The sequence below is a fragment of the Salvelinus namaycush genome, chromosome 25 (assembly GCF_016432855.1).
Source record: "Salvelinus namaycush isolate Seneca chromosome 25, SaNama_1.0, whole genome shotgun sequence".
Lineage (NCBI taxonomy): Eukaryota > Metazoa > Chordata > Actinopteri > Salmoniformes > Salmonidae > Salvelinus > Salvelinus namaycush.
In genome coordinates, this window is record NC_052331.1 from 38987715 (window position 1) to 39001116 (window position 13402).

The 13402-nt window shown below is 40.0% G+C and overlaps 1 protein-coding gene across 1 annotated transcript; it reads left to right on the forward strand.

Moving 5' to 3' along the window:
• The first annotated feature begins 4371 nt into the window (after positions 1-4371).
• On the forward strand, positions 4372-12194 carry LOC120020710 (zinc finger protein 2-like). The gene is made up of 2 exons (XM_038964430.1): positions 4372-4616; positions 10725-12194. Exons 1-2 carry the CDS (start codon positions 4451-4453, stop codon positions 12041-12043), a joined length of 1485 nt encoding a protein of 494 aa, XP_038820358.1. The 5' UTR covers positions 4372-4450; the 3' UTR covers positions 12044-12194.
• Positions 12195-13402: the final 1208 nt, after the last annotated feature.

A 13402-nucleotide genomic window follows, 5' to 3' on the forward strand; every position in this document is an offset into this window, starting at 1 on the left:
TGTATTTACAATGAAAGATGTAATATGCTTCTACACCTGCATTGCTTGCTGTTTGGGGTTTTAGGCTGGGTTTCTGTACAGCACTTCGAGATATTAGCTGATGTACGAAGGGCTATATAAAATAAACTTGATTTGATTTGATATGTTATTATTCAAATGAAAACAAAACTACTGAATTAGTCATTAATTAGTCATTAATTGCTTGCCGTGCTTCTACACCTGCATTGCTTGCTGTTTGGGGTTTTAGGCTGGGTTTCTGTACAGCACTTCGAGATATTAGCTGATGTACGAAGGGCTATATAAAATAAACTTGATTTGATTTAATATGTTATTATTCAAATGAAAACAAAACTACTGAATTAGTCATTAATTTCTTCATTCTCTTTGGTAAATTTTATATACACGAGAAAACTAATATTTGAAATCTGTCCCCAAATACAATATTTTTTAAACTTGTATTCTAACAACTCTATCATACAATAGTCATTTACAACATTAACAATGTCTACACTGTATTTCTGATCAATTTGATGTTATGTTAATGGACAAAAAAAATAGCTTTTCTTTCAAAAACAAGGACATTTCTAAGTGACCCCAAACTTTTGAACGGTAGTGTATATATTTTGTATATTTTTATTTGTTATTTTATGTTTCTTCAGAGAAAATATGTGTAGAGATGTCCTATGTTTTTTTTTGTTATTGTAATTTGAAATGTAATTATTTTTATTTTTTTAATATACAGTACCAGTCAAATGTTTGGCCACACCTACTCATTCTTTATTTTTACTATTTCATATATTGTAGAATTATAGTGATGACATCAAAACTATGAAATAACACATATGGAATCATGCAGTAACCAAAAACAGTGGTAAACAAATCAAAATATATTTGAGATTCTTCAAAGTAGTCACCCTTTGCCTTGCCTTGACAGCTTTGTGCATTCTCTAAACCAGCTTCACCTGGAGCCAGGGATTTGTCCCAAATACAATGCTTTTAGTTTTAGAAATATTTTGGGCTAACTTATTCCTTGCCATTCACCCTGAAACGAACTGCAACTCTTTGTTAAGTGTTGCAGTCATTTCAGTCGCTGTAGTAGTTGACTAGTGTATAGTGTTGAGTCATCCGCATACATAGACACTCTGCCTTTACTCAAAGTCAGTGGCATGTCATTAGTAAAGATTGAAAAAAGCAAGGGGCCTAAACAGCTACCCTGGAGAATTCCTGAATCTACCTGTATTATGTTGGAGAGGCTTCCATTAAAGAACACCCTCTATGTTCTGTTAGACAAGTAACTCTTTATCCACATTATAGCAGGGGGTGTAAAGCCATAACACATACGTTTTTTTCCAGCAGCAGACTATGATCGATAATGTCAAAAGCTGCACTGAAGTCTAACAAGACAGCTGTGAAATTGTTAGATATTACTTGTTAGATATTACTGCACTGTCGCAGCTAGAAACACAAGCATTTCGCTAACTCGCGCAGTAATATCTGCTAAACACATGTATGTGACCAATAAAATTTGATTTGAACACCTTTTTATTGGTGCTTTGGTCTGAAAATCACAACTCTCCACTTCAGATCCTAATCATTTATAGAGCCAGGAAATCAAAACAAAACCACCCCTAGTCACTCTGACTCTACCTTTCCTAATGCCTTAACTATCTTTGTGACCACTAATAGATCTCCCAGAAATACATAATTGTTGATGAATCACACTCTTACAAGAAACTGATGTTCGTTTACAACTTTCGCTCTTTTGTCTCCATTTCCCGTTTGTCAGTGTCTTCCATTCATTCTCACCAACTTCACTCAACCGCACGCCATCAACCAGCACTTTCACTTCCGTCATCTCCCTCCACCATGCTGCTATTGTTGCCAGCTAGCCAGCATAAACTAGCTTTCTGGGAAATGGGAAAGGCTCATCAGAGATGACTGACTGAACCGAATTCATAAATCTCCACTTGACTCTGATCTGCGCGGCTAACGTCATCAAAGGTGTGTTCGTATAGCTTCTCCCTATGAAAGGGGACAGTCTAGTGATTTCAGCCAATGTGGTCTCATCCAAAGATTATGGATTTACTGACAAGATACATGTCTCTCCGGCCTAACAATGAGAGTCGTTGTCCACAAAGCGGCACGGCGAGGCTGTCTAGCTCCAGCCTATTCTTTCTTTGGATTGCTGGATACATATCATTATTGTAATCCTTTTTTGAATACTCGATGAGGGTTGTTGACATCAACCGCCTGTATTAAATGGAGAGAGATGCTATGCTACTAGCCTCATGTCATGAATATGCATAGCTGTCTCGAAACAACACCCATATCAAGTGTTTTTTCTCAAAGTTTCCCGGATGTCACATGTCCTACTTATATCACCACGCTCGTAACAACTTAAGCAGTACAAAACTTTTATTAGATCAAATAAACCTCACGTAGCAAATAAGCCATTCATTTGTTCGTTGACCAAATTCGACGTTCTCAATGACATCCATACAAAACACCTTGCTTGGTGGGCGATACACAACGAAAATACGCCACCTGCTGGAGGGAGACAGATTTTCCGCCGAGTTGGGCCTCTTCCTCTCATCTCGCTGTGATATTCTCAGACGGATTTAGAGCTCACAATATGGGAAAAAAATACTAAATCACTTTGTGCGTAAAGCTGAAGTTGTAAGGAATCTGCAGACATTCGAATGGTGTCTCAGAAATGCTCAGAGGAGGTTTGGCAGAAAATGGTCTGTTGTCAGTTATATTAAATGGGGCCAAATTTGTACTGTCACTAAATATAATCATATTCATTTTACAGTTATAAGAAAGGTGAAATCTTATAGTAAATCGTTTATTTTATTGTAACTATATAAAGAAAGCATTAATATTATTATAATATTTGGTATTATGTACTTGAGTTTGTGTCCTCAAAAGTGAGTACACCTCAGAAATTAATTCCTATTTTTTTCCCCCCAGAAAGGTGCTTTCCAGACCTTTCTAGAACTATGCAGCATTACTAGTTATGGTTCATGGCCATCTCATGAAAAAGTATTACTTTTGGGTATGTCTATTTATGCGTAAAACTACATTTTGCCATAAAGTTCCAAATAAGTTGAATAAAGTAATTTTAGATTACTTTATCTGCCGAGTCCATTTCAGGTAAAAAATCTAACTCAAAAGTCAGCTTTCAAAATATCGCAACATCCCAGGGATACTTTTGTAAACAGGTAGAGTCCATTTTTATAAAATGCAAGTCAGTTAAGAACAAATTATTATTTACAATGATGGACTAACTCCAGACAATGCTGGGCCAATTGTGCACCGCCCTATGGGACTGCCAATCATAGCCAGATGTGATACAGCCTGGATTTGAACCAGGGACTGTAGTGACAACTCTAGCACTGAAATGCATTGCCTTAGACTGCTGCGCCACTCGGGAGCCCTGCGTATTATGGGAAGGTTATTAAAAACAATCAAACTTGAGCACCAAGCTGTGGAAACCTGTGGATATTGTATTTGCTCATTACAAATATATTTTATTTAGAAAACTGCTTTTCACTTATATTAAATACATGTGATATGAACGTGTTTTGAATGGTACTGCAAACACTCATAATTAATAAGGTGATACTGTTATTAATGCCTCGTGTTATACCCTTTGGAGTGAAAAGATGGCAGATTGTACTGAGAAAAACATTTTCAAATAATCCATCCTGTTTGAAACTACGGACATAAATAAATACTGATAATAATAAACTGGCATGTTATAGCAGTGTGTAGAAGAGAGATCCCACAATGTGAGAAATTTGCAGTGGGGCACAGTTAGAGGGAGCGTAGAGTTGGGATAGAGAAGGCATCGTGTGTCAACTGGGGATCCGAAGTGCCCTGTGAGGAAGCGACAGGTTGAAATTGCGAGAGTTCGAGAGGGGCAGAACGTTTCCTATGCTGAGGCAGTGAAGAGAGTTTAAGATAGCCAAAGGGTGAGTGATTCGCCTGGGAGCACCCCAGTGAGTAGGCCTGAAGAGAGACATACAGGGAGGATAAGTTTTTAGTAAGGTTGAATTTCTTGCGTTTATAGCCATAACATCAACTTTACTGCACTGATGGAGCGGAAATCACAGAAGATAGCTTTGTTAGTTGCAGCAGCAGAACTATTTGGGTGTGAGAGATTGTAGTGCAGAACGTCTACAGGGAGTTTTGAGAAAAGGAATTCCAAAGTAGTTGGATGATGGGGTTAGATGTTGGTGCAATTTAAGATTTTCCCCATTTTTGTGACCAAATACTTCATCCGCACTCCGACCAACGAAAGGCAGCACCGCATCTAATCTGCCGGAAAAATCACACAAAGAAGAAGACAAACACAGGATTGTGGGAAATTTCGCACCTTGCGAAATGTAGGCTACATGCACAATTTGAACGGAATATTACATATTTATCGACTTTCATTTCTATCAAAATGTCTAAACTACAGTTGTTCAATGCGTATCTGACTGAACGTTTAACAGCAGCTGCTACAGAGATATCAGTGGCAGTAGAGAGAACGATAACAGATTACCAGGAAGAGAACGAACGTCTGCGTCGATTACTTGATTTGTTAACCAAGCCAAAGTTTAACAGAGCAGGTCTGTATTGAATCAATGGGACAGCTAACTAAATGTGGTATCATAACATTTTAAATAAGGCACACTGCCTATGTAAGCTAACGTTAGCTAGCTAGACCCAATGAGGCGTATTAACCCTGGATTGTTGATGCTATGAATTGGACAATGACGGGCTTTGAAGGGTCATGGCTAGAAGGGATCCAGGTTTTGTTGAAGGGTCACGGCTAGAAGGGTTACAGGTTTTGTTCAATTAACGTCAGATTTTCGTACCAGGTTAGGATAACTAACGTAGTGGGTTAGGATAATTGGGTTAAGGTTAGGGATAGCCAAAATGCAAAAAAAAAAATTCAACGTTTGACCTTAATTTGTCAAAAGCTGGATCCCTTCTAGCTAGCCATGCTGCTGGCTAGAAGGCCTCCCCTGCTGTTGTTATCCCAGAAGGAGCAGTTCTCGAATGAATGGAATTCTACATTATATCAATAAAAATACATTACATGTATTTAAGTATTTATTTGTTGTAGTGGGGACAGTAACATTACTACTCAAAATAACTGTTTCAAAGAATAGGTTTTTATATATATTTTTTTTTAAATAACATTTTAATGTTAAGTTCAATTAGGGCTCAGACACAACAATAGCATTTGCTGGCCGAGAGTACTATGCACCTCTGAACGTAACTTGCGAAACGAGTGCACACTGATTTTTACATGTAGAATCGTGTGAAAATTTCGGCAGTCGGTGGTCCCTAAAACACAGCGCGCTGAACGATCCGCAGACGCCAGAATCACATTCGGTGCGATGTGTAACTGTTACTAGCCTTTAAAGGCGCCCACCAGAGGGCAATGCTCAAATCAAATTGTATTTGTCACATGCGCCGAATACAACAGGTGTGACCTTACAGTGAAATGCTTACTTACAATCCCTTAACCAACAATGCATTTTTAAGAAAAATACAACCAAAAAAAGTAAGAAATAAAAGTAACCAATAATTAAAGAGTAGCAGTAAAATAACAATAACGAAGCTATATACAGGGGGTACAGGCACAGAGTCAATGTGCAGGGGAACGGGTTAGTCGAGGTAATTGAGGTAATATGTACATGTAGGTAGAGTTATTCAAGTGACTGCATAGATAATAACAGAGTAGCAGCAGCAGCAGTGTAAAGGGGGGGCAATGCAAATAGTATGGGGGTAACCATTTGATTGGAGTCGTATGGCTTTGGGGGTAGAAGTTGTTTAGAAGCCTCTTGGACCTAGACTTGGTGCTCGGGTACCGCTTGCCGTGCGGTAGCAGAGAGAACAGTCTGACTAGGGTGGCTGGAGTCTGACAATTTTCAGGGCCTTCCTCTGCCTGGTATAGAGGTCCTGAATGGCAGGAAGCTTGACCCCAGTGATGTACTGGGCTGTACGCACTACCCTCTATAGTGCCTTGCGGTCGGAGGCCGGGCAGTTGCCATACCAGGCAGTGATGCAACCCGTCAGGATGCTCTCGATGGTGCAGCTGTAGAACTTTGGGGCAGCAGGTAGCCTAGTTGTTAGAGCATTGGGCCAGTAACCAAAAGATTGCTAGATCAAATCCCTGAGCTGACAAGGTAAACATCTGTTGTTCTGCTCCTGAACTAGGCAGTTATAACCCACCCTTCCCCGGTAGGCCGTCATTGTAAATAAGAATTTGTTCTTAACTGACTTGCCTAGTTAAATAAAGGTTAAATAAACCTGTTGTATTCAGCGCATGTGACAGATAAAATTTGATTTGATTTTAAATCAGTATCTCCGACTTCTCCATCTATTGTTATCTCCAAAGTTTTAGCATCTTCCATAAGAGACATGCGTTTTTCTACATTGTAATTGACGGTGCAACCTTTGGTAGGTAGGCTGCTGGCAGGCTGCGGTACAGCAAAGCTAAGTCAGCCCGATCTCATGGTTCTCACAGGGGAGGTGAAATGATAGGCTACAATGACTTTGCTCTTGATGCACGTCACAAATGACATGAAACAACAACCCTGAGTGCATCAGACACAACAAAATAGATAAGTTCCTTTAATTTTCTTTCGCGGTACCTGTTCATTATAGGATAGACACCTTGTGGTTTAGCTGCACTAATCAAAGCAGTGAAGCGTGTGAGTGAAGCAAGACTTTAATGATCAAAACCATTCATCTTGGGGCGACGGGTGGAGCAGGGTTGCAAAATGCAATCATATCACGCAATTATAGTATTTCTATAATGGTTGTGTGTGTGTGTACACACACACACACACACACACACACACACAGAGAGTATACAAAACATTAAGAATACCTGCTCTTTCCATGACACAGACTGAGCAGGTAGAAGCTATGATTGGGGGTTGCACATTTTGAGGAATATTCAGCGATTGAAACTTTCCATGGGAATTAACGGGAATATATGGGAATTAACGGGAATATATGGGAATTAATATTAATACCATTTAAATGTAGATGTTTTTTTGCATTGGATATATTTACCATGTCATATGGAGACACAAACCTTTTACCTTATCATAAGTAGACAATTGCAAATTATTAAATCCTTCCAATAGAAATCCAAAAAACAATTTAGTTACGAATTGAACTTTAATTAAATGAGTTGACTCTTCACATGGGATGATTTCACTGAACAACAAAAGAAAGGGGAATATTTGAATGATGCCCAATAATCCATCGCATCTCCCAAAAACATTTTCAACGTACAGCTGTAAAATGATAGTCTAGAAACTAAAGCTTTGGTTGTCTTCCTCTCAGGCTTCCATGTCTTCTCCCTGGACCTCCTCAATGTCCACCTCTTGAACATCAGACTCTGAGGCCTCATCTTCATTGTCACTTTCCAACCTGGTTGAGGATGTCTTGTTGTCAGGCTCAAAAAGCCTCAAATTTGCCCGGATGGCCACCAATTTTTCAACTCTTGTATTGGTCAGCCTGTTGCGTGCTTTGGTGTGTGTGTTCCAGAACAAGGACCAGTTGCGCTCTGAGGTGGCTGATGTTGGTAGGATTTGGAGGATAATGGAGGCAACAGGGGAAAGAGCCTCAGATCCACAAAGTCCCTTCCACCAGGTGGCTGATGAGATATGTTGGCACGACTGCCAAGAACCTTGCCCTCATCCATGCCTTGTTGGTCTCTGCACCAGACAGGATGCTCTTGCCAGCATACTTGGGGTCCAACATGTACGCTGCGGCTTGTATGTGCTTCAGGCAGAAGTCTTCACACTTTTTGATGTATTTCAGAACTGCAGTTTCCTCTGCTTGGAGCAATAGTGAAGTGGGCAGGGCAGTACGGATTTCTACTCTTACATCTGCAAGCAGAGTCTGAACATCAGACAGGATGGCATTGTCTCCCTCAATCTGTGCAATGTCTACTTCTATAGATTTTAGGCTGCTTACCACTCTCCTAAAATACATCATCCAGGAGGATCCTCTTGATGGGGCTGTCTATATTGGCAGACTGTGATATGGCCATTTCTTGGAGAAACTCCTTCCCCTCCAGGAGACTGTCAAACATGATGACAACACCACCCCAACGGGTGTTGCTGGGCAGCTTCAATGTGGTGCTCTTATTCTTCTCACTTTGCTTGGTGAGGTAGATTACTGCTATAACTTGATGACCCTTCACATACCTAACCATTTCCTTGGCTCTCTTGTAGAGTGTATCCATTGTTTTCAGTGCCATGATGTCCTTGAGGAGCAGATTCAATGCATGAGCAGCACAGCCAATGGGTGTGATGTGAGGGTAGGACTCCTCCACTTTAGACCAAGCAGCCTTCATGTTCCCAGCATTGTCTGTCACCAGTGCAAATACCTTCTGTGGTCCAAGGTCACTGATGACTGCCTTCAGCTCATCTGCAATGTAGAGACCGGTGTGTCTGTTGTCCCTTGTGTTTGTGCTCTTGTAGAATACTGGTTGAGGGGTGGAGATGATGTAGTTAATTATTCCTTGCCCACGAACATTCGACCACCCATCAGAGATGATTGCAATACAGTTCGCTTTCTCTAAGATTTGCTTGACCTTCACTTGAACTCTGTTGAACTCTGCATATAGCAAATTAGTAAATAAAGCATGTTTGGTTGGAGGGGTGTATGCTGGGCAAAGAACATTCAGAAATCTCTACCAAAACTCATTGCCTGTGAGCATCAGAGGTGAACAGTTACACAGCTCGAGCAAGACATTCATCAGCATTTCTCTGACTACGTTCCTCCATTGAGTCAAAAAAACTTCTGATTCCAGGAGGACCATGAGCGGTTGCTATCGATAAGGTGTCTGATTCATCATTTTCACCTCGAATAGAAGTAGAGGGACTTATGTCAGAGGTTGCTTGTTGTGAGCGATGAGGGAACTTTATGCACTTGGCCAGATGATTCTGAATCTTTGTTGCATTCTTCACCTATGATTTGTCACAGTATTTGCAAATGTACACAGCTTTTCCTTCTACATTAGCTGCAGTGAAATGTCTCCACACGTCAGATAGTGCCCGTGGCATTTTCCTGTAAAGATTAGGAAAAAAATACAATTCCATGTATAGATAAATAGTTAAGCAGTTAGATTAAACAACTCCTTTGTAAGAAATGTTTTAAAATGAAACATGCAAGCTAAAACACACATGGTAGCAAAAACTAACTAGCAGAAATTGTTAACAAGTTAGAAAGGATTTAAACACACTTTGCTGTAGGCTACTATATACTAGTTAACAAAAAATCATGTATGTTATATAAAATATATACACCCCACCCTGTATTGTAATCAAAACTTACCAGAAAGCATGTAGTCCTTGCCTCAGACAGTGTAGAAGTGTGGGCTCAATAGCATCTCATTAGTGTGCAAGATCGTAAGAATCAGCTGCACATTTGGTGGAAGAATGCACTGCACATGCAGAGGGTTGCAATTCCATTGAATTGGGGATAGTTTAACCAAAATATGCCACAAGACCTAGAATTGCTTTATGTGTATCCCACAAAAAAAGGTTCACTGTTATAAATTCCCGGGCTTATCTTCCCATGGAAAAATTCTGGAAATTTACCGGAAAGTTTCCGAACCTTTGCAACCTTAGCTATGATCTCTTATTGATGTCACCTGTTAAATTCACTTCAATCAGTGTATATGAAGTGGAGGAGACAGGTTAAAGAAGGATTTTTAAGCCTTGAGACAATTGAGACATGGATTGTGTATGTGTGCCATTCAGAGGGTGAATGGGCAAGACAACAAAATGTAAGTGCCTTTTTGAACGGGGTATGGTAGTAGGTGTCAGGCGCACTGGTTTGAGTGTGTCACGAACTGCAACACTGCTGAGTTTTTCAAACAGTTTCCTGTGTGTATCAAGAATGGTCCCCCCCCCCCCCCCCCCCCCCCAAAGGACATCCAGCCAACTTGGCACTACTACTGTGGGAAGCATTGGCGTCAAAATGGGCCAGCATCCTTGTAGAACGCTTTCGACACCTTGAAGAGTCCATGCCCATGTTAATAAACAATGCCATGCTGATGGGTGGTAACATTAAAATAAAACTCAGTCCTGAACAGAAACGTCGACTGAAAAGTATTAGCGTGTCATATGATAAGGGAAACACCACATTGACACACACACAAAAAAAAAATCCCCACTCGGATTTCCCACTTCAAACCCAGCTATATCATACTCTGACTAAAACAATGACTTATTGACTTCAATCTTTGTGCAACGTCATGGGTAAGCTCTGGGGATCATCTTTCAGTGGGGGGGAAAAAGTGAATTTCTGCTCTTGTGGTACCTTTAATATAATTGTAATGTATGCATTAAGGTGTCTAGTAGAATACACCTGTCAAAAAAAGAAGGTAGACATTAATAAATGCATTTCAATAGCTTCCCAAAAACGTTTTTTTACAATGGAGTACCTAAAATATTATTAATGTATGCATTCAGTACTGCTAAATGAAATGGCTGCTAAATGAAATGGCTGCGAAATGATGTCTGTCCGGTTAATACATAGCATTGGCTACACAACTAGCTAGCTTACAGCTAGCTACAGACTGTAGTGATGGCACTAGTACATTTCTTCTGCAGGGCATAAGGGAACTGGATGATATACTTATTATATTTTAAAATATGAAATTATACAGCAATATTTCCCGTCTGTTTTCTTTTCAGACCCCCAGCAACTCACTCTCCTTGTATCTGAAGAGGAGGAACACTGTGAGCAGGAGTGGAGCCCAAGTCTGGGGCAGGAGGACCCAGAGCCCACACACATTAAAGAGGAACACGAGGAGTTCAGGACCAGTCAGGAGGAAGAGCAGCTTCAAGGGCTGGAGTCTGACACCAAAGACTCACTTTTCACACAGGCAGGAGTGAATGTTGACTGCAATGATCAGGGCCCACCTCAGCTCTCACATCTTTACCAAACTCAAACTGTGGAGAACAAAGAGAAGCACTCTATAGCCACCAACACAATTGAAGAGATCAAAACAGAACCTAATGGACAGGACTATGGAGTACCAGAACCAACTGGTGACTCTCATCTCCTCTCTGCAGTAAATCCTGGTTGTTCTGCAGCTCAGAGTGAAGCCAATGACAATGGAATGGAAAGTGAAGAACAACTGCCAGGATCTACACTGCTCGAATCAACTAGAACATGGCTAAAACAAGGACAAAGCTCCCATACCAGTACTGATGACAAGACAGCCAAACAGTTGCCCCAATTTAAATCCCCCAGTCAAAGAAATTCTGTTCCTTTTTCTTGCAAGGTGTGTGGAGAGACTTTTGTTTTCATGGGCCATTTTGTCCATCATGTGCGAGAAACACACACAAAGAATCAAGACTACCTGTGTGGTGTGTGTGGTGAAGAATTTGAGTCCACAGAATGTATGATCGATCACCTGCAAACACACACTACAGAAATATATTACTGTGATGTTTGTAGCAAACGCTTCTCCTTTGAGTCTCATCTGAAACAACACATGTTGGTTCACACTGGGGAGAGGCAATACCAATGCAAAGAATGTGGCAAATGCTTCATTCATAGTGGACAGCTGAATACACATATGAAGATTCACACACGGGAGAAAATGTATCAGTGTAAAGAATGTGAAAAATGTTTCCCCAGTAAGCATAACCTGGACAGACATATGGTGATTCACATATATTCTAATCTGAAAATGCATAAGACTCGCACAGGAGAGAAACGATATCAATGCAAAGAATGTGGGAAATGCTTCCTTCATAAGGGACACCTGAATACCCATTTAAGAATTCACACTGGAGAGAAACCATACCAATGCAACGAATGTGAGAAATGTTTTGGCCGGAAGGAAAACCTAACCGCACATATGAGGGTTCACACAGGGGAGAAACCATACAAGTGCCCAGTGTGTGGGAAATGCTATAGCACTGCACAAGTTTTAAAATTGCATCAACTTCAAAGTCACTATCTAGGTTTCCATCCAATTGGTGATGGATTTTCATGCGAATAGTCCATATAGAAAGAATATGGCCATTTTATCACCAGAGGTGTGTTTCCAACAAACTGAATTTTTAGCAGATAAAATGCTGTGCGTGATGTAGTTAACTTAAGCGCAAAAGTACTTTTATGTTTTCATATACCAAATAAATGTTTCCATTGCATTTTCAACTCTACGAATGGTTTTGTCACAAACTGTTGCGATAAATGATATTACTTGCCCAATCTGGTTTTGGCACATGCTCTATAAACAACAGTCTGCTGATAAAGTGGACGAGGTAGGTTATATGATGAGATATGGATAAAATCAATATCCTTTTTTGATTGTTATAATTGGCAGCTATCAAGTCACCAGCATCATTGGACATTTGCATGAAACTCATCACCGTGCACTTAACCACCATAACTTATACCATCTGCCAATAAACTGCATGCTTTTCCATGTGGCGGTAGTAGGCTACAACATCATTGTGTGACTAGGAAGTTTAATGCGACATGGTGGTTTTTCCACCGCAATTGTTGCGTGATCTATTTAATCGACCCCAAAAAATAATAATATCCCACCTTGTCTAGCATATTTAGTTGACATTAGAAAGTTTTTCAAAAGGCCTGTCGTGACTTTTTTTTTTATGCATCAGGTCATTGTCCTGTAGATCACTTCATTATTCCTTTGTGTTTACAAAGCGACTTTCTGACTTACCCAACTTTTCTGTTAAAATATAAAAACATGAGAAACCAAACCTGTTCACAAGGTTGGTTAACTCTTGAGGTTTCCTCGGGTCTCCACCGAACTAGGTGAATCCGCTTTTAGTTATAAAGCACCTCGTTGCTGGAACCAACTACAAAATACTATTACAATAGGATGTTCTGGTGCCACTCGGGCAATTCAAAATATTGATTAGTGACTGTCTTATTGAGGAATGTAATGGTTTTTTTTTCTTGAATATTTGTGTTGTACTGTATTTTACTGGTTTTATATTGTATTTGATTTGTATTATAAATTGTATATGCAGGGCTCCTTTTGGAAAGAGACCCTTGTCTCAATGGTGACTCCCTGCTTAAATAAAGGTAAATAAGATTCATCTGCATGAAATGGTTGGATGAAACCCGGTTACTGTGAGGAATGTTCACGTTAGTATGTAGTAGGACTACACATACTAGTGCCTTTTTGAGTAGTGCTTTAATCCCAAATGGTGACAATCAAAAACCACCATACTTTCCCGGCCTTGTGGTTGGAAGTATTTTTCTTTGGTGGTGCTAAGCACATACAATCTAAAATCTAAAAATGATATAGTCTGAATGTGGGGGGGGGAGGGGTACTTCATTTATTCATTTGTGTTGCTTTATAGCAAAAAGTGACCTTCCCAAATGT